This window comes from Stegodyphus dumicola, chromosome 1 (assembly GCF_044657685.1).
Source record: "Stegodyphus dumicola isolate Sdum_Otavi_A_Nest chromosome 1, ASM4465768v1".
NCBI lineage: Eukaryota > Metazoa > Arthropoda > Arachnida > Araneae > Eresidae > Stegodyphus > Stegodyphus dumicola.
Genome location: NC_140768.1, coordinates 67,121,065 through 67,144,126, shown reverse-complemented (window position 1 = coordinate 67,144,126; position 23,062 = coordinate 67,121,065). Strand labels below are relative to the sequence as shown.

At 30.8% G+C, this 23,062-nt stretch overlaps 1 protein-coding gene across 1 annotated transcript; it reads left to right on the top strand.

The window, feature by feature from the left end:
* Nucleotides 1-5,043: 5,043 nt before the first annotated feature.
* On the top strand, nucleotides 5,044-22,828 carry LOC118188788 (astacin-like metalloprotease toxin 5). The gene is made up of 6 exons (XM_035359292.2): nucleotides 5,044-5,149; nucleotides 7,413-7,474; nucleotides 13,227-13,308; nucleotides 16,990-17,104; nucleotides 18,415-18,593; nucleotides 22,540-22,828. Exons 1-6 carry the CDS (start codon nucleotides 5,080-5,082, stop codon nucleotides 22,776-22,778), a joined length of 747 nt encoding a protein of 248 aa, XP_035215183.1. The 5' UTR covers nucleotides 5,044-5,079; the 3' UTR covers nucleotides 22,779-22,828.
* The last annotated feature ends 234 nt before the right edge of the window (nucleotides 22,829-23,062 follow it).

Sequence of the window (23,062 nt, the reverse complement as noted above, 5' to 3'; positions counted from 1 at the left end):
TGGCGGGAGGAACTTAATGATTTAACTGAAATATCGATACAGCGAAATTTCTTTGATAATGATCCAATGAATATAAGCCTTCACCTATTTTCGGACGCTAGTCCTAAAGCATATGCGGCCATCTCATATTTCAGATATTGTACGAGTGATTCTAAAATTAAAACTTCCTTTATCATGTCGAAATGCAGAGTTGCACCTTTAAGATCAATCACGCTTCCTCGTTTAGAGTTAATGGGAGCACTCGTGGCTGCTCGAATGTATAAATATTTGAAAAAATTGTTTGGTGATTTAATTGAGGATGTTTATTTTTGGAGTGATTCCGAAATCACCATTACTTGGATTAAAGGTTCGCCAAATAATTGGAAACCATTTATCGCCAATCGTGTTACAGAAATACAGAGTATATGCAACAAAAAATTGTGGAACCATTGCGAAGGGAAACAAAATCCTTCCGATTTACTAACTCGAGGAATTAGTGCTCAGTCACTAGTTAAGAATGATCTGTGGTGGCATGGGCCACACTGGTTACGTTTTCCTACTGAAAGTTTTCCGAAAAAAAGAAATTACAACCAAATTCAGAATCGTTGGAGTTAAGGAAAAGTATTATTCTGACTGTACCTGTGATTAACAATGAATCCCCAATTTTGCATATAGAAAAATTCAGTTCTTTAGGAAAATTACTTCGAATTACTGCCTATGTATTTAGATTTATTGGGAGGCTTCGGAAAAGGTCTACAGAGAATGGACCTTTAAGTGCTTTTGAGATTAAAGCAGCTGAACATTATTGGGTAAAAATTACGCAACGAGAATCGTATCAAGTGGAAATAATTAAGTTATCAAATAAAAAATCAATTCTCGATTCTTCCATCTACTCCCTTAATCCAAGGCTTGATGAGGAGGGAATTCTTCGGTTGAAAGGTCGCATTCAATTTGCAGACTGTCACGAGAATTTAAAACATCCTATTCTGTTACCCTCAAAATGCAAGTTTACCGAGTTGATCATCATGGACTCGCATGAAAGGGTATTTTATGCTGGAGTTAATTCGACACTAACTCAGATCAGAGACAAATATTGGATCATTAAGGGAAGACAGCGTGTTAAGACTATCATCAGCAAATGTGTGATATGCAAACGATATAGTGCTCGTCCTGGGGTACAGGATATCGCTCCACTTCCTCCAGACAGAATCCAAGAAGCGCCTCCATTTGCTGTGACCGGGTTGGACTTCGCCAGTCCATTTTTTACGAAAGACAGGCAAGGTAAAGTTTACATGCTGTTGTTAACGTGTGCGGTCACTCGTGCCTTACATATAGAGATAGTAACTGATCTCAGCACTGAAAGTTTTTTGCTAGCTTTCCGAAGATTTTTAGCTCGCCGAAGACTGTGTACCACCGTGTACTCCGATAATGCCAAGACTTTTAAAAGAGCTGATAAAGAACTAAAACATATTTTTAAAACTTTGAGTGATTCATCTGTGAAAGAATTATTTTCTGCTAGAGGCATAAATTGGAAATTTATTATTGAGAGGGGTCCATGGTGGGGAGGGTTTTGGGAGCGTATGGTACGAACCATAAAATCCAGCTTGCGAAAAATTATTGGTCGATCATCCCTTACAGTGAAAGAGCTTGAAATCCAGGCAATGATTAATTGTAGACCAATTACCTACGTGTTTACCGATCCCAATGAACCTTCTCCACTAACACCCTCTCATTTTCTGGTTGGTAGACGATTGCTATCTCTGCCTGCTAATAAAATAACATCAAATAATTTGACTGAGTCAAGAAATTCAATTATTAAATGATATAAATACCATCAAGATATTTTAAATCATTTTTGGAAGCGTTGGAGATCAGAGTATCTTTTTAATCTGAGATCTGCCAATATTTGTCCTCCACACTCTAACGCATCTCAGTTTAAAATCAACGATATTGTCTTGATTCATGACGACAAACATCCCAGAAATCTTTGGACAATAGGTAAAATTTTGGAATTAATGCCAGGCAGAGATGGTAAAATAAGATCTTGCATAATTAAAACACCTACTGGTACCTTAAAAAGGCCTATACAATTGTTATATAATATGGAACTTAACTAATGTTTGTATTTTGTACTTTTAGGTTTGATTCTCCTGACCTTGCTGATAGGTATCATTTAATGTTTTGTAAAATTTTATGTGCTTATAATTAATTATGTATGCATGTTTGTTATATTTAACCATTTCTCCAGGATTTATTGTCGAAATATTAATTGAATATTCTACAATATATTATTGAAAGATGAACTCTACACCGAGTTCAGGTGGGGAGTGTTGTGTAATTTGAATAAAAAGGCTAGAGGGCGCTGTTGCTCGCTTAGTTGTAAGAGAATAAAGTTTGTTCATGTTGAAGGCGGCGGCCTAAGAATACGCTCTATATATAGTAATTAAAATATTGTTTAAAATGTAAAAGTGTTAAAATTAGTGAACCCACTGAACCACCATCATCTGATTTGGAGATGCACAAAATTATTAAATGACCTGATCAACATATTCACTAGTAGTAGTTCATCAGCAGAAGATGATGTGTAAGAGTGGGGTTCATTTTGTTGGATTATCTGCTATTCTTAAACAACTTATGCCATGCGAAAAACAGTGCTTATCATGATTTCGATAAAATGTTTCCTCAAAGAGTTTTTATAAGATTTCAAACAATTTTCAACTGATATATTATTACGAAAACAAAATTTATTATATGAATTTCCTCAATTACACTCGGCGTCTGGCAAAAACGTTAATTAAAAAGATTCTTATTCATTAAAAGCGAAATTTATGTTCAAACATATGATGAAATGAAATACAAATTGTTGCTAGATATTCATGAAAATCGAAACGACGTCTCTAAATTTTACAAAAATTTCTTGCACGTGCATTGTAATCGTTCCTTATACATTTCGATTACTTACTCGTAAATGAGTGCGCGAAGTATTCCAATACAGTGGCTTGAATATATATGTTGTTAATTAATTATTACATAAATTTCCTCTCAGTTATGAGCCTTCTTAAAATAACATAAGGAAATTTATAAAAACAATTTAAATCCTACAAAAAGGAAATTCTCTAAAATGAAACTAAAATTTTTATGAATTCCACGTGATATGAAAATTCCAGTGTAAAATATTCCTTATGCTTTAATCCCTTAGAATAATTGTTTGATATCTTTACCTGCAAAATATGGGGAAATAAAACATAACGAATTTCTTAGAGAAGATCATTTTTCAATTTTCTTTACCGATCTCCAGTGTTTTCAAGAACTGGTGGAAACGGAATAAAAGCTGCTTTTTTGACCATTAAAGATTTCGAAATGAGCTAAGCAACCTTTCTTACTGAGATTTGACGCTAACCTCATAAATGTTTATTTCAAATATCTCTTCGTACTACGGAATTTGTCTTTTACTGTTTAAAGTACATCGACTATTTATTGAAATATTTCTCCTATGTGGACCACAATAAAAAATTACAATTTTGTTACTCAACCGTTTAGCATGTAGTAATGTTAAAATAGTTTTCATAAAATTATTTACTTTATTCTAAAAAACTTTATAAACGAAAATGCAAGATTAGAATTAATATCTAAGGAATAGCAATATCTCCATCCAATCAATCGATATCAGCCAATCAAGGACATCTATATCTCCAGCCAAACAACCGATATCAGTCAATCAAGGAAATTAATATCTCCATCCATTTCTTTTTGAACAATCAATGCAATTTTTAATAAGTCCGTAAATATTATTTGTTGCACTTTATATAATTTGTGTAAAGCATGGAGCTTTTATTTCTTATTTTTTTTACTCTTAAAATATTTCAGATACTCTTAGAATGCTCTTAAAATATTTATATTCTTAAATTATTTCAAATACTCTTAAAATCTTTCAAATTTTTTTTTTAAGTTAACAGTACAAGTAACAAATAAAAAGTAGAATATCTGAAAGAGTTAAGATTTTAACGTTCCCGAAAGTGCTCTTTTAATGTTTTATATGATTTATGAGCAGATATTATAAACAGAAATGGCCCAGGCAAAAGGGCGAAACATTTTATAGTATATTAAAGGAACATTCATTTAGACTAACGCAGAATGTGATATCGATATATATCTAACATGGATTTATTTAGACTAACATAGAAACTAACATGGATATATTTAGACTAACATGGAAACAAACATGGATATATGTATAACATGTATATATTTAGACTAACAAGGAAACTTGTATGGCTGTACTATAACTATACTTGCATGGCTATACTATAACTTAGTATATCTAACATCAGTATTCTAAGACTAACATGGATCTTATGTATATTTAAAAAGAGAAAAATATTTATTGTAATTCCATAAACATTTTTAATGATTTTAAATAGATATAGCAGGAATTAAATGCATTTTTATTCAAATCAATGATATAAAAAGCAAAATATAATATTTTCACGAAATGCATTTGTCGCTTTTAAAAATTGTAGTTAGTTTCTCAATAGCAGACAGATTAAACATCAAAGAATCGTAAGTTACAATTTTTCGGAATGGAAACAGACTCGAATCAAAAGTAAAATAACTTATTTACAGTGGACCAAGCAAAATCTCGGTTCGAAACTAAAGGACCGTTTGGGCTAACAGAAATTCCACAAAAAATTTAGATAAATAAAATGATGATAACATCGAGATTTTACTTTTATTAACATTTTTTCATTGATGTGGTAGGTGATCGACATTATGCCAAGATATGAATAAAAATTAAATTAGTTATCTTGTTAGCAAAACAGAATTTTAAGCACAAATAGTACTGAAATATTTATGTGTTGTATGACCCTGTGATATTTATACAATTTCTTTTTCTGTGCAATGTTTTAATAATAACTGCAATTATCTTATTTTTTATCTGTTGTTATTCAAATCAGAATATCGTAGATAATATTGCTGTTGCACATTCCCCCCAAACAAACGCAGATGTTATTGGTCTGGTAAAATTCCCAGGATTTTTTTCAATAAAAGAGCCTGCACTTTATATGCATAGCTTAACATGCAAATCAGATTACGTGCATAATGGAGAAAAAAATTTTTCTTTTCTTTTTAGTGTTAAACCTAGTTACTGGAAGTGAAATTACAGAGAGTGGTAAGTAACCTACAAGGTTTCTTGACAAAAGAAAATTTTATTTTATTAACTTGTAAAAAAACCTTAATTACAGTTCTGCATATCAGTTCATTAATTCTAAATCAAGATTCATTAAATAATTTCATTTTCATGATATCAAAGAAGTTTAGAACTGTTAAGGGCTCTAATATTTGGTGGCAACAATTTGAAAAGTGAAACGCCGTTTTACAGTAGACGACGCAAAATGCCAAAACGAAATTAATAGCCCTTCTGACAAATTGCCCTTTTGGGCTAATAATAATTTCTACGAAAACTGATATTTTAAATCAAATAAATTAAAAATATAGCAGGTTGAAAAATAAATCATGTATTAGTTCATTTTCTTTTCATTGTATTCTTGCATTTAGAGCAAAACTATTATCAGAACAAATGAATTGTGCATTTTAACTTAATTTTTGCAATTGTCCGTACTGCTTACGTTATATAAATGCCATCAAAATGTACGAACGTTCTCAAACAGGAATTACAAAACATGCTTAGTGACTCAAAGCTTCGGTAAATTAATTACAAATCGTGAAATAAATATCATTAGTTAGAAATAATAATTTAAATAACATTATTGAAGACTGTTATTTAAATGATCTTCACAGCCTAAATTTCAGTTATCTTAATCTCTGTGTTATGTCAGCAACTCTGAAAATTTAAACATTACAAAGGAACGGTAAATTTTTCGTTTTATCCCAGAGCAACCGCTCTCGTTTCAGGCGAAACGCAAAAAATAATATCACGATTGACGCGAATGCCTCCTTTTCCCTTGCCCCTCCATGCAAAGATAAGAAACAACTATGAAACCGTAAATGAACAGTTCTCAGTTCCGTTATGAAGCAAGCAATTTGAATCTTAATTTTAGGGAAAAAAAGGTAAAATATTATCAAAAAAACTTATTTCTATGTACCTCGCTTTAATAGATATATCATTTGAAAGCACCAAGAGCAAAAATTTTAGTTTTATGTGCCAAAGATTGAACAATCATACTGTAAGGAATTATCGCCATGCACCACACTTGGTCTTGAGTTATAACAAGTTAGCTTCTTCACCTGCCAATTGAAAATGTGTCAAGAACACAGTTGTTTTTTCTTTTCTTTTTTTTTTTTTTTAATTTTGAAATATCTTATAGTCTCTAAGATGAAGGGCATGTGTAGTTATAAAAGTAAAGGCAAAGTATAGGACTGCTAGGGTTCGAATCCCAAAGAAGGTATGAGTGTTTGTGAATGTATATTGTCTATGTGGCATGGGGGTACTTATGCGGCGAGCTGGAAGTCCTCTGTAAAAAGAGGTTGATGGTAGTGTAAGAGGAGTGGGAGACCCGTTAACATGTCTCCTCGGAATGCAGACACTCAAATCTGGGGTGCAACTGAGTTAAATTCGGGCTGCCACCTTATGCTGCTAATGACAGGCGCATTTGACAGCTTACCACGATAAATGTGCTTGTGGTGACATTGTCAGGCAAGGAGATTAGTAAGAACAAAAACAACAAATTTTGGAAATATAACAAATAAAAAATAAATTCAAATTGGGAAACAAACTTGGGCAACAAAAAGAGGCATGAAACTTTTAACAGACTATTTTTACATATCATTCTTTGCAGAAGTTAAATGCGATTAAATCTCGATTTTTGTGCTTTCGGTAATTCGATATATATATATATATATGATGTACCAGCTTTTGTCAGGAATAAATAGATTGTTGGAGAATCATAAATGTAGTCATAGCTTAAATTATCAGACGATAATTTTATAAAACAGGATCCATTTATTATTATTCAGCAGAAATAGCAGTTACAAAATCAGATATCCGGAGTAAATAAAAAAGAACTACTAATAACATTTATATGAAGTTTACTGCATAGTGACATTTAAGAAAAAGCTCCCAATATTCTTTTGCGAGTCCTTTTATAGCCTCTGGAAAGGCGGAGCTTCCAAGAAATGACATCAGCCTCGTCAGCCAATCCAGTTCGCTTTAAATATTTCCAGAACATTCTATAACTGTACGTGTAGAAAAGGCGGGAAAACCAACTTGACTGCGGGGCTGTGGATTTAATTCCACGTACTTGCAAATAAGAGACCGTCGCCATTAAAAATGAAAACAACATACAGTTAGAAATTTAAGTGTATTCTTGACTATGGAATTTTATTATTACATATATATATATATATATATATACATAAAACTATTGAAAAAATTATTTAAATTCGAATTTATATTTTTCTTTTCATTTCTGTAGATGATTCGGCCATGGAAAATCCAGATTTAATTGAAGGAGACATAGTACCCGAAGATGGCTATGTATGTCGCATCATTTGTTTTCGTGTATCGATTATTTAGAATTAAGTTATTCATGATAACAGTATTTAACACCGTTATACTGACTATTACTATTGAAATTTGTGTTTTCAAAGTTATTTTAATTATTATGAACCTCATTACAGTAAGAAAGACTAGATTTCCTAATTATAGATGTAACGGGTCGTTTTCATTTTCTCGCGTTATGACGACCACTTTATTGATTAAAAATGGTAGATTTATTATAATAAATATGTCATTTTCTATTTTTATAACATTTAAACGTTTATTTAAATCATTATTTTCTGATATACTGTTATTTGCGTTTTTGATATATTTTCCTTCTTATTCTAGATATATAGCTATATATATTGATATTGCATAATTACAGCTTGCTTTATATTTTATGTCTTTACGTATATATATATATATATATATCAAAACTATAATATTTTGAAATTGAAATATCTGTATCATAAAATCTTCTGCAATGCCGCAATGCAAACACATTCAATCATAGATTAAGATTTCTATTGAAGCCAAAACGGTTTTATTTCTCCCACGCTTCTTCTGGAAAGCGTCATACACTTTCCCGCTTGGCTGCATAGAAGTAACATGTCTTTGTTCGCTTTTGCCTATCATCCATTGCATATCTTAAGACGTAGTCTTCAGTATGGGTGCATCATCTTACCACACGTCAGTATGGGTGCAAATTGTGCCCATACTGATGGGTAAATCAGATTATACCTCTAAAGGATTGTATTACACAGTAATGAAACTATGTGAATTTACGCGGCTACGTTTGTCTGTAAGAGTCATCATTCTAGCTATGCAATATAAACCTCTCCAATCTATTTTATTAATTAATCTTAATAATAAGGGTGTTGAAATTATAGTTGAATTATTATATATATATCTATCTTTTTATGATTGCTAACTATCCACATTATCAATCGTGTAATCGATGAAAATTAGGAACCAAAGGGAAACTTTTCTCGGGACTCCTAAACTTGAAACAATTAATAATAAAATTTATAGATCAAAATAAATGTAAAGGACAGACAACTACTTTTAGAAGAAAGGAAATGTAAATTTATTCAATTCATGGTATTAAGGAAATTCGAATCAAGTAACGATTTTATATATTCGAATTTAATAAACACTTTCTGATTATTAAAAAAATTGCGTAGTAAATTTTTATCATGTAATACACTTATATTTTGTAATTTATTAGGGGCTGAAATTACTTTCTTTTCCTCACGTAAATAGCATACAAAATTTCAACTATTTCCTGAACGTTTTACAAAAGCAAAAAATGAAATAAAATTACTTTAAAACAAAATTAATTAAAGAATTAAATGCACCTAATTTCTTACATAATAAGTGACTTACTTGACAAGAAGCTGAAATATATATTTAATTAATTACAAGTACATTTTCTATCCAGAATCCAAATTCGCGAACCTAGAAAGCTAATTCAACGAGCTCAGAGAGTAATACGTTTGCCTTAGACAGGCACGCAAACGATTGAAAATGCACAGTCATTCAGCTTATGACATCAATGAACCTCCAGTTGCAAAGGTCAGAGCAATGGTTACTAAAGGATATTGTTCTAGCATTGCTTTAAGTAATATTTCCATAACCACCCATAAACACCGGGCAGATCTATAAGATATGGCAATAGATATGTGAGATAGTGAGAGCTGCCTAAGTACATCTACAAATCCGCTATCTGATACTTACTGTCATTTCTTAGAATAGCAGTGTCAGGAAATAACGCTGCAAAAACTACTGGCAGAACCTAGATCCTTGGGATGGAATACATTGCGACGTCTATCGTTAACTTTTGGGTACCGACAGAAATACTTATTATTAGTCAATTTATTATTAGTTGCTATTAAACTAATAATATTTATTATTAGTTATTATTAAAATTCAGTGATTAGAACCACAGTTTTCTCTTGTCTCAAACGACTAGGGAAATTACCTCTGGAAGTGGCCTGGAGTCAATCAACTGACCATATGTTAATTGTGAGACAGCATATAAGCAACACGGCTAGCATTACTGTTTAGAAAGCTGTCGCCAAAGACGCCATCAATGATCTTTTGCAGCACGTTGTCAGTGATTTTTCCAACCTGTTGAAAGCGCTTTTTCAGCAAAGCACTCTGTTCTACAAAGTCCTTCTGCTCACCTGAATACCAAAAGTATGTCTGCCTAGACTAACAACCCTTCTTTACAAACAATTTTTTAGGCTTTGTTTGCTTTTGTATATACATTATTCGCGTTTGTAGCAAAAAAACACAACACATTGAATAACGATCAAAATATATAAATCGCATAAAAATTTCTACCTTTTCAATCAACTATTGTTATTTCTTTAAAAAAAGGAATTCTGCTTTTCATTTAGAAACCATATCTTCTCAGAGAACACTTTTTTAAACAATTATAAGATTTGCCTGTATTTTGAAACGAGCCAAAAGGTCAATATCTTTAGGTCAACCTCAATTTTTTGCTTCCTGTCTCAGCTTTACTTTCTTGTAAGTCTCGCAACATTTCAAAATTTCTAATTATTCATACATATATTGTAATTAAAGCCAAACATCAATGTTGCGATTGCTAGTAACCTATGCCCGACCTGGGATATTTTTGTTGCCAGAGCACAGTTTCCTTAATATTTCCATAAATAATAAATCCTTTCCAGGGAAAATAAAGGTATATTAAAAATAAACATTTCAGAAAAATAATTTAATAAAAAGGTATACTGGAATACATAATTGTAGTTAAATACATATTTTGGTAATATCGAATTTAATCAATTAGGTCTCTCAAGTCTGCGACAATAACACATTTTTTTGCTAAATTCAGGTTTGTCTTTAAAACGAACAGCAGCTAATACTTTATTTGTTATTTATTTAAGTTTTTAAAGCTTTTTAAAAATAATATTTAAAAATAATTATTTAATGTAATACAGGTCATTTTTAGAATTCTTCATCTTATGAATTTCTCTGCCATCGAAATATTACAGTAGCTCAATTTGTGAAATTTACATATTTCATATAGTTAATATACAAAATGTTAATTTACAAAACACACTTATTTTTTTTACGTACATCGCAATGAAATTAGAAAGGACCAAGCTATAGCAACCTTTTTACCAAGATTACTTATTTTTATCTGTTTCTATTATTTATATGGGAAGACATCTGAACAATGTGAATGAGTATAGAATAGATATTTTACAATAATAATGAATTTGCTTTTCAAACAATTAGCAATAGTTTGTAAAATTATTATATAATGATATTATATTATTATATTATTATATTAAAAATTATTAATTATGATATATGTTGTATTATGATATATCACATATGCATATTAGCATAATACTATAGTTTGCAAAATTCCTGTGCCATAGTTTTATTCTTTTCTTTATTACCATCTGAAATGTATCTCAAAGATAGCTCCTGATTAGCAATAGATTCTAATATTCCTGTGGCATAGTTTTATTCTTTTCTTTCTTTTGTTAAAAAATTTTCTTTCATGAGCATGCTAAATTGTTTTATATAATATATAACATAACTTAGGACTGTTAATAATATAATAGTAATACATACAAATGTCGATATGAAATAATTAATTACGCGCTTCTCATTTTAAGAGAAAAGCTAGAACTAATTCATCTCACATACAGAAACGCATCCAAAATGCAGTGCCAATTTTCTACCAAGACGGGCAGAAAATTAGCCAAATTTGAATGCAAAAGTAGCATTCTGCGAAGAACATATTTTCCTTCTCAAACGGCTGAAACTTGTTCGAAGAAATTTGTCAGAAACAGCTTTCGGTCATTACCAATCTCATCTTAGATAGTGTTACTGAAGGTGGATTGCAGGGAGTGTACAGAAATTGCACGCACAGGAGACAAGCAAGTCGTATACATAACTTGAAGAACAGACGTCTAAATCTAAATCTCGCCTTTGGTTTCGAGTTAGTAAACAATCTCCGCCGTCCAGGATGGCTGTGCCAGGCAACTGCTACTCCAAGAAATACTTGAATGAAACAAAAAATGTAACAGTTTTGTTGCCTTAGATATTTTAGCATGAATAGTGTGTACTTATTTTCTGCATTCGCTTAGAAAATATAAAATTCACATGACTAGATTCATTGCAATATTCATTTATTGTGGTGAACTCGAAATATTTCATATTGAGTTTGTAATTATTTCGTTTAAGAGGCGAATTTCGTAGCTCACGGTGCAATAATATACATATATTAGATTTTTCGACCTCCTTATAAAAATGCGTACAAAGAAGCTTAGAGTACTGTATGCCTAAAAAGACAAACAATATTTGTTTTGCTTCATGCAAGAGGCTACAAATATGCCAGTGTTTTGCAGAAAAAAATGTTATAACAAATTGTTCAAGTAAAAAAATAGTAAAGAATTTTTCCAGCTTTATCTAAGGTAGGAATGTCTAGCCTGATCGTGCATTCTGTAGAGTAAATATGACCCAAACTAATGTTTACACTCTTTTGAACCTTAAGTAGGAATACCAATAACAACCAGTGTTAATGTTTTTTACTGTTGAATATCTTAAAGTTGCAAATGTTCAAATTAACAGCCATCAGCAGATAAAATCAGATGTTATTTCGTTAGAAGAGGAAGCATGGGTATTTTCACTTGAATATCTCTGTTCTCTAGTGCCTGCGACTTCATCGGGTGTCACTGAAAGTCTGTAACACCGTCCCATACTTTATCCGTTGATATTCTCTCGTTGTTGCCATCATCCTATCTTCAGATCATATAGTTCCTTCTTTCTCAAGCCTGTTACATAAATTCGTTTTTACAGCTAGTATATACATGATACTTACTTAGCTATTTATATTATACTACTTAGCAAGTATATACATGATACTAGCGCATTATCAAAACCTGTCCTGCATCGTCTTTGCACATGGCAGACATTCTCAGTTTTTCGAGAATATTTTAAAGTTATCGTTGCTTGAGAGGAAACTTGTGCTAAACTCTTGCTTAGAGTGTAGTATCCTAGCTAAACTAGAGTTCCTTAAAAGCTAGAACACTGAAGAACTATGCAGCGACAATTCTCTGAGTACTTGCGAGTAAATAACATCTCCGGAGACGGGTTAAATTACCCTTTTATACCATTGCAAAATATATTTACAGATGACTCTTCTCAGAAGTATACGAAGCCTTCACTTGGGTTTTAACTGAAAAGAGAAAAATATAAAACTAATCTAATGCTGACTCAATCAGACTCGCGAAGTTGTCTCTTAGTTAAGGATAACCAGCATAGGCTAGTAGGTAGAATAGCAAACTAATAGCAACGACGTAGCCGAAAAACAGATCACGCTGCTCTACTGAAGTGGCCCACACTTCAGCTTAAATACGCATTTCTACCTTACGTGCGTAAATCGTAATCCTGAAAATTCGTTCTGGCAGGAAAACGTAGATAAGAAACCAGAACGTAAAGTAAAGGCTTGTTCCAAACTAAAATAACTCTTATTAGGAAAATAAAGTAAACCTCTACAAGTACTATCTTGATACTTTCTTCCTAACAGAACTAAAAGCAACAGAATACTTACATGCACTCGCACACATTCAGGAGACACTGAATGTGTGCTATCAAATACAAATGGTCAACAAAAATAGCTTTAATAATTTCTGTGTTATTAATGTTAAAAAATACAATCATGTCAATATACTCTGTACTTACTATCAAAAGATTTCTTACATAGGGCGATGATCGCAATGCCTTGGTGTCACAGAGAGAGTTATGGCCAAAGGGAAGAATACCTTACGTAATAAACTCTGAACTTAGTAAGTAATTTATATATATTTATTTCATGTTTCCTATCACTTCTTTTGTTTTTTTTCATAAAAACCCTAATTAGAACCAAGAGTTAGAAAATGAGATAAATAATTACTTGAGTATTTTCACTCCTTTTCTACTAAATTTATCGTACAAAAATCGACAGGGGAAAATTATGAGAATAATTAAACTTCTGAAAAGAGCGGTTACAGTAAGAACAAAAACAAATAAAAAATATTCATCAATAAATTACCATCAGCTATTAAAATATAATTTATTTAAAGGAACCTAGATTCTAATAAGAATGAGTAGTAATAATTAATGTTAAACTCTCTAATACATTTGAATTTATACTTCAATCACCTCCGCTCTTATTGTTGCCCATTGCTAATCTTTAGGCCTTACATCATTTAATACTGCTGGAATTTCTGTCTGTGCTGTCTGCTACAATTTATAAGCTTTTGTCAACTTTCGATCTGTCTTTTCACATGCAAGGAAATTCAAATCACATGCAAACATTAAATATTTCTGTTTTCTTGAAAGTCTTCACTATATCAGTCAGAGCCCATGCACCCCAAATTCTACAAACAAATTAATTAGACAAAAACAATCATGATGTGGACGAATCTATTTTAAAATTTAGGGAAGCTCACTTTCTGAATGTCTTGAGAAAGGAAAAATTTTATCGGAGTATAAGAATATTTTCAGAAACTTGTGCTAAAACGCTAGGGGGATGAATAAGCAAGGGAGTGAATATGGTAATACTTTTCTTAGACTAACAATATAAAAATAAAAACTTCTCGTGAGAGCCTTTCCACACTTAGTTTATGTCTTATATAATACTATCATATGCAATCATATTCAGATATTTTTTACAGTCACGTGTGTCTCGCAAATATGGTTTTATTGTGATAGATATACATCTTTTTTATCCTTCCATTGGATACAAACTTCAGAATATTTCATTTTAAATTAATCACTTATTCAAACTTCATCAACTACATTCTTAGCGCATTGTAGAAATAGTGTACCTACAATTTTCCCCAGTTTTGTATGCTTATTGCAACATGTAATAAGCACAGAAAACTGAAAAAAAGTGTAAATATATTATTTCTATAACGAGCTAAATGATCTGTTTTCTTAGCTCGTTATCATAAATGATCACATAAGATCATTTATGCAATATTTTGCTCTCTTTATATTTTACCATATATAAAAAATTTTGTATAAGACGAATCCACACTTCCTGTTTGCAAGTAAAAGGTATCGGACTTTAATAAATATTTTTAATGTACATTCTGGAACCTGTCACTAATGTTCAATATGGGTGCATCTTCCATATTCTTCAAAGAGGAAAATCTTCCCGATGCTATAATAAAGAGAATACATAAATAAATATAATATATTAAATAGGAGAAAATGCAGACCATATTTTGTTTCTCCCATGGTAGTTTCGTTTTCCTTTTCTAGGATTTGACCTTTCTATAAAATTTTAACACAATTATTTTTGTGTCTCGTCTTAACGGAGTATCAAGTTTTTAAATCAAGAATAATTAAATACATTTCACTGAATTGACACTTTCAAGCACTAAAAGAGGAATTTCATACCTCATGACATCTTTTTAGCAGAAAGGATACTTAATCTTTTCATACTTTCATACATTCTTTTTATTTCAAAGGTTTCGCTGTTCTTTCTTGGAAGTACTTCTTGGCAGTCAAACATTTTAAGAATTTATAATTATGCATTAAACTGCAAACAATGCAAGTTATATATATGTTTTATCAAATTTCAAAATTCTATTAACGGATTTTTGCATAAATTTTGGCTGAAGTATTAAGTACTTTTAGTAATCAAAGTATGTCCAGTCTTCCCTAAATATTAATTACTCTGATTATTTTACAAACTGAAATCTTCCTCAAGACCTTCAGATCCATTTATTTCAATTTCTTATAAAATTTTTGTTTTTATTTTAAAATTTATATGATTACAAGCATATACATAGGATAAATATTTAAGAAAGTAAAGTTTGGATTTGCCATTTTGAAATTCCTGTAGATTGCGTGAGTGTGAGTTTGTTTCTGAAAGGTGACCACCCTAAATTTTCTTTTCTAGTCAAAATTAATTCACAGCTACAGAATAAGTTTCGGTTCACACAAACAGAGTATTATATTACAGATTAATTTGTACTTTGATAAAGTGTTTTCCAAATTTTAATGAATAGTCTTCTTTGAATTAAAAGTTAGGTGTTTGTCTCAATCGGTAGTGATAAAAAAGTAAAAAGAAAAATATTTAAAAATTAAGAAGCTCTTCTTTTGAGCATTAAATAATTTTTGATTGATTAATGCAGGCAAAACTCTTAATTATATATCGTTATATGTCTTCATTCTAAGATACTTTCATTTTTATTAATAATTCTCTTAAAATGTTAAAAATACAATAAAGGTAGCATGGTAAATGAATAAAACTTTAATATAAAGATAAATACAAAATAAATAACAAATTATTGGATAACTGCAATCTTGTTCGAAGCGTTGTCGTTATGGCAAATTTTTGTTGTAGAAGTTTCAGCACAACACGCAAGAACTCGGAAGCTTGGAAGGAAGAAGAAGAATTCCTCCGGGTTTTCTTCTGTTGGATTCTTGCTTCGGAGGATATGGGACAACTCAAATGAGAGTCGGTTGCAATTTTGCAGTGAGAGCTGCAGGCATTCTAGAGCTATCTAGAATCCATAATTCTCGATGGTATGGCTAAAATTCAGAGAGAGAACACAAAGGTAAGAGAAAAATGACTTTTATTTTAGAAAATGAGAAACTGATTTAATAGCCAAGGGAATTTTAGGTAAATAGATAAATCAAATGTGTTATGTAATCTTTTAATTTAAACTTTTATATAATCTTTTAAAAAAACTCCGATTCCTAAAAAACTCGCTATTTTTATGGAAACGTTCCTTATAGAATACATGCACCGAGAAATTAAAATTCCACATATTTTTCTGTATTCACGCAATAAATTAAAAGTTTTAAACAAACTTAAAAGAATACATTTTGCGTTTTTCTTTTCAATCTTTTCTCCCTAGGTCTGGCGTATTGACTGATATTTTTGACATTTATTTCCAACGAAAGAAAATTCTTGGATTACTATGTTTTTTACTGTTTTCTGTTATTGCAAAGCATATTAGAGCTATCTTTCTAAGAAGAGGCATATCTTTATGCAGGATTTTCTAAGAAAAAATATCTTTTGTTTTCTATATACAGGGAAAATTCCACCGAATTATTTTAATTTATGGCTAACATCTGTGAAATATAATCAAATGCAGTTCTTTACTTTGTTATGTTGCAGGTCATATTTTTTTGAATCGATAGTTAGGGCATATGAAAAAATAACATAGACTAGGAAATATAATTCTTTGTTTGAAAAACAGCCCTCTGAACAAGGTTGGTTACACAAAAGCCTGGAATGCTCAGGGATAGTTTAGGGGAAGCTATGTTAATAATTTGATAAAATTAAATGCAAGGAATTTTACTATATGCTCATCCATTTTTACCATATATTTTTAGTATTATTAGAATTAAGATATAATATTGTTCAGAATAAATATTTAATTTTGTGTAATAAATATCACAATGCTTGTTTATAATTAACGCTAGAAAAGATTTGCAGCTAATAGTTTATCTCACATTTTCTCTAGGGGACAAGACAGATCTCATAAAGAAAGCAATGAAGTTTCTTAAAAATAATACTTGCATTCGGTTTGTTCCAAGAACTATTGAAAAGGACTACATTCGAATAGTGAAAGGCTCTGGGTAAAAAAGAATTCATAATTCGTTTACAATCTCTTATGCACATGACATTTTGCAGGCAGACTTTATCTTCTATATCAGTTGAATAACGTTCAGAATATGCACTATGTTTTAAATTTTTGTCATTTTTTAACAGGTAGAAAAGTATTTGATTAGAATTATTTTCATAATGGTGTACTTTATACCTCAATCTTTATAAGAGGCAAATTTTTAGATGTCAGAATTTTCAATTCTTATAAAAAATATATTATTACATTCCACAATAAAGTTTAAATACATCAACTTTAAAATGAAATATTGAAAAATATATATGTAAAAACTTATAAAATGGAAAACAATTACTCGTCAGATTTCATTGCAAATAATTTTTAAGGCTAGTCAATCGTTTGTTTTATTTGGATCGCTCTGAGAAATGTGTGCGAAGGCAAGACAAATAGTGTGACGTAATGGCATTATAACCTAGAAACTGAAGAACCAATGTTGTTTCGTATTGTAGCATATGTTTTAAAAAATGTAATAAAATCGCTCAATTAATGTCTTTTTATCATTTTTGTTTTAAAAGAGAACGAAGCGTTTGTTTTATATTGTGACATTTTCGAAACTTTTCAACTGATACACTTTTAGATGCTGAAATTTTAAAAGCGCGAGCACCAAATAGTAAAAATAATCGAGTATTTTAAATAATAAGTAGTAGAAATAATCGAGTATTATTATTATCTTGTTGAGAAATGCAGTGAACAAAGAGCCTGTGCTAGCTTCTCTGGAGAATATAAAGCGAAAGATTGTTCGAACAGGAACTTTGCAGTTTGTATAGATTAGTAATTCATTTTAATAATAAAACCGATAGTATTGACCTTACGCTGGTTGAGAAGTCTCATTGCTACAAGAGTTCTCTTCCAGGATATCCCACTTACTTAATTGCGATCCGAATTCCGATAATATTAAGATGGGAATTATCGTTAAATCGCGTGATCTTTCAGTTTTTCATGCTAATAAAAATACGGAATACGGATACGGTCACATTGGAGGCTGTTGTTGGCACTACTGTGCTCACTCCTTTCATTCTATTTTGAGCCTTCAAAAATAATAAATGTTGAAGTTCTCTGACTTTCCGAATATTTGGATAGACTGCAATCCCAGTCAGACTGAATATTTAAAATTCTATTGAATTATGAATACTGAAAGGTTTTTGGATTATTAAAGAAAATCTTAGATTCGGGAAAAAGGAGCTAACTTCTTTATTTCAGTTGTTATAATATTACATTTCTTTTAGCACTGTTTCTCAATGAAATTATTTTTTCTCTGTATTCTAGATGCAATTCGAAATTAGGAAGAGGAAATGGAGGAGTGCGGAATGTTTCTCTTGGTGACGGCTGCTACAAATTAGGCACTGTTATACATGAGCTAATTCATTCAATTGGATTTCATCACGAGCAAACCCGTTCTGACAGAGACCAATACATCACCATTCACTGGGAAAACATCAAGAAAGGTAAATAAATTTAATTACATAAGTAATCGCTTCAAAGACAAATTTCCGTTTGTCTAGATTTATTTGCAAAACAGGTGTTTCTACGATATTTCAAATACATTTTCAATGCAAAGTTGTAGAGACATTAGGATTTTTGGAAGCAGGCAAGATGAAAAATATGCAACGCCTTCGCAGGGAATCGAACCGCGGACCTCTCAATTACGGGCTGAGTTTGCAGTCCTCTACACCGCGAAGGCTAGTTAAGAAGGTGGGAGAAATACCTTATAAGGTGAATCATTCATATAACTTACCTGTGCCTGCCCCATTGCCTTGTGATATTAATTACTCCACACTGACTAATTTTGATAAAAAAAGACATGTTTTATTTAAGAGTTACATAAAAATATTAATCTTAACAGTCTTTATCAATAACTAATCAAATAGAATAAGGATTATATTTTGTTTTAGAAAACTAGCGGCTCCAAAACTTGATCTGATCTTCGGTTCACTAAATGATGAAAGATATCATTTATATGTATGATTGTTTTATCCTAAATTTTAAAAATGAATTGAATCAAAGAAAAAAAAGGTCTGCTGTGAAACGATGTGTGTCTAATAGCAAACTAATATTTTCCACATTAGAACTTTTTGATGTACTTCTTATTATTCGAAAGTTTAATTGTGAATAATCCGCATTATGCGTCTTTCATTTTTAAATTCCTACCATTAGCTCACACTCTCCCTATAACTTGTTCTAATTTTCAATCTTTGATAAAATACTTTTTATTCATCCACTCAAGTTCAAAAAAATTTTTAACTTGTAGTGGATGACAGTCTATGTTAATACATTTTTTTCACATATTAAACATTTTTAATTAATTTTTTTTTATTTAATTTATTTTTCTTTTGTATTTTTAAAATATTTCTTTGTTGACCTAAGTAGGAATTGACTTTAAAATTTTTTATTTAATTAATTGTTAATTAATTAATTTTCAATCGTTAATAAAATACTTTTTATTCACCCACTCAAGTTTTCAGTTTTCATACATTTTTTTCGACTTGCAGTGGATTATACTTGATGTTAATACAGTTTTTTCACAAAATATATAATGTTTTTAAATTTGTAATTTTTAAAACAAATTTATAATTATTTATTTACCTAAGTAAGAATTGAATTTTTTTTTTATATTACTTGTTTCTAGATACTTTTACTTTTTTGTTTCTAGATACTTTTACGTGAGACTCACTTCTTCTAAGTTATTAGAAAAAGTGATTCTATTGATATTAGGCATTGCAACCTCAAAAATTAAAAGAGATGTCTTAAAAAAAGATTTTCATTGAATGCAAGTTGTTAAAATGTATATTTTTTAGATTAGAATCTCATTCATGTCTTTTGGCTGTATTTTATTTAATTTTATATGTAGTTTTTTAGTTCGTTTAACATCGTCTAACATCTGAAATACGTTTTTTATTCGAAATAATTTATTGTGCAATATTTCTAGTAATGGAGATTTTAGAAAGAATTTAAAAATTTAAAACTTCACTTAGTGGTTTTTTAATTCAGTCTTCCCTTTTCAACAAGAGAGATTCAGCGGGTGAGAAACGAAGCATGAGCATTCAATTTGCCTACAACCTGTAGTTAATAAACAGCATCACAAGTATGAAAAACAGCAAATTTGATGTTCCCCTTCACCTCTTCTTTTTGCCACAGACTGCAAGTCGACTTTCGGGTCGAGGGATTTGTCGTATTTTATGCCATAGTTATGCCAATCACCAAACATTCGAATGTTTTCCGAGATTCCAAACAGAGTTTATTAATATGCTATTTATCACACTAACAAGTACACTGATCGAAGCGTTTTGATTTCAAATAGTGCTTACACACCTCATGTTATAATTGCTGTCTCAGTCTTTCGGTAACTTCCATTTTCAATTGCTCAATAGGTTGAGCTGTTCTAAGTTCAATAGGTGGAGCGCAGTGGGTGGAGCTCTGATATTAAAAATTATTAAGTTATTTAAGATTTAAAAAAACGCTGACTTCATTGTATTTAAGATGTAAAACAATGTACTTCCATAACGGAAGATAGCGACAAGTGTCTCGTTCGAAATATACTGTATTCTTTGCTTAAAAATAGACGCTGATCTTTGCTTATTATAAAATTTCTGACTGTTTGTTTTTTTACTGTATGCCGTAAGAATTCGTGTCTTTAATATTATGTGTCTTGAAAGTATTCTGTTTTTAACCTGATATAGCAAACTGATTTGCTTCCTTAGGACGATTTTTTGTTGAGTACTCCCGGCAATAAACAATTGATCAAAACCAAATGATATTCTAAATAATGATCTTAGTTGTGATGTACATCACAGCCAAAATATAGTATATCAAATTTAAACACTCTATATCTTTTTTTAAAAAAATTGTCCTTGGCTTATACCATCACAGTTATACCATAATATAAAGTTCTGCAAAATATTTGATTCGATTTGAAATTATTTTTCTTCTAAAAGTAATTAACACAGTATCACATGTAACGCATTAAGAACAAACCCTCTAATTTAATTACGAGGTTTCAAAGCAACGTCCTTTGATTGCAAGAAAAAAATAGAGATCATAGTAGTTTTAAAATTATGTAGATGTGCGAACAAAGTTAGTATAAATACAATTTTTTTAACTTATACACAAAGGTAAAATTACAGGGTGTAACAATTTGAAACTTTTAGTTAACTTTACCAGTTCTAGTATAATCTACTTGTTGCCACAGTTTCTAGTATAATCTACTTGTTGCCAAAGGAGCAATCAATAGAGGAAATAATATGTTCTGCATAAATATTACGATTAAATTTTACAGTGCAAAGATTTTTTAAATTAAATTATATGACTCGATGGTTAATAAGCACGAAACATTACTCGCATGAAAAATAGCACCCACTGATCATATTTTACAAGAGTTAAACTTTCCTGTCATTTTTTCTTTGCCGATAAGATATACAAATCGGCTTTTAAAGAACTGAATCTGACATAATTATTGAGGAATTTATACCATTCCTTCGCAGTGTGGCTTAATGCACACTGGATAAACGAGGCCTGCTTTAAAATTCCTCATCAATTACTATGAACTCATATGTTCGGGAAAAGGGAAAAAAGTAAATTATTTGTGACGCAACACTCTAACCTGCAAATAGCAGTTCCAGTTTCTCTTCTACCAATACCATCCAAACTACTTCCTCAGGTGGTAAATTAGATTTCTTTTAAACTTTTAATAGCTTTAAAATTCCCTCAACCTTAGTCAATGACTTGAATTCTAAACTTGCTTTTCACTAATGTATAAAGTGATAAACTCTTAATTTGTTTCCAGTTGTTACCTTTAGACAGCATTTGTTGATGTATTACGCTAATTTTTGTTATTTCTCCCTTACACTTCAGTGTAGAGCAGCGGTTCTCAACTTTTTGACTGACGCGTACCATCGAAACAAAAATTGAAAACCTTTAGTAAAACCACTACAAAGTACTACTACCACCAACCACTCTTGAACAAAGTTCAGATCGCATAAATTTACTGATTGTTAGAGAAAAAACTCAATCAGGATGTTGAGGTTTTAATTTTTGAATTTAATAAATACTTTGCTTCTTTGCGTACCCCCCCCCGGTTTAGAACACCTGCTGTACAGAGATTCATTCTTTAGTTTACTAAGTTCTTGAAAATACTTTAATTTCCACTTTTGTTTGTGATACTACTTGTCTTTCATTTAATTATTTCTAAAACGAACGATAGATTACAACCCCTGAAAGCGTTTCTGCTAAAATGAAACTCAGTGTCATATAACGTTGTTTATAAGTACTTTGTTTGTAGAGAGTAATATGTAGCATCATGGTACTTTTATAATCCTATTTTCTTAACACTGAAGCTCATATTTTTTAATTTACATGCTTTGAATCACACGATTAAAATATATTATTTTCTTTCAGGTCATGAGCACAATTTCGAAAAATTCAAACCCATGGAAAATATTCTTTTGTTAAAATACGATTACAACTCCATTATGCACTATGGATCTATGAGCTTCAGCAAAGACAAGAGCAGAGGACTTAAAACAATGACTGCTAAGAAGAAAGGCGTTACGTTGTTATCACCGAAAGAAAAAATGCCGACTTCCAATGATGTTAAAAAAATTAATTTGCTTTATAAATGCTCATCCCGATCATAGATAAACTGTTATTTCATTTTTCAATAAAATATTTTTTTTTATGTTTAAAATGCGTTTGTAAAATTTTTTCAATAACTGAATATTATATAAAAAAGTCTGTATGAGTAACTGGCACAAAAGGAGCATGTAGAAGATATGAACTGTTAATGAGATAATAAGATACTACCTATTAACATGGTGGTGGTGTATTGAGAATACGGCAAAGCACACTAGGGCTATCTGCCTAAGGGAAGGGATGCCTTCGTGGAGGCCTTTCTAAGGAAAACTGGCTCGTATACACGTTA

What these genes read in the sequence shown, in the direction of transcription:
- LOC118188788 (XM_035359292.2), top strand. Translation starts at nt 5,080, where the DNA reads ATGGAGAAAAAAATTTTTCTTTTCTTTTTAGTGTTAAACCTAGTTACT. An exon ending in AAGTGAAATTACAGAGAGTG is followed by an intron (nt 5,150 to 7,412) that starts GTAAGTAACCTA and finishes TCATTTCTGTAG; the next exon opens with ATGATTCGGCCATGGAAAAT. An exon ending in CTGGGAAAACATCAAGAAAG is followed by an intron (nt 18,594 to 22,539) that starts GTAAATAAATTT and finishes ATTTTCTTTCAG; the next exon opens with GTCATGAGCACAATTTCGAA.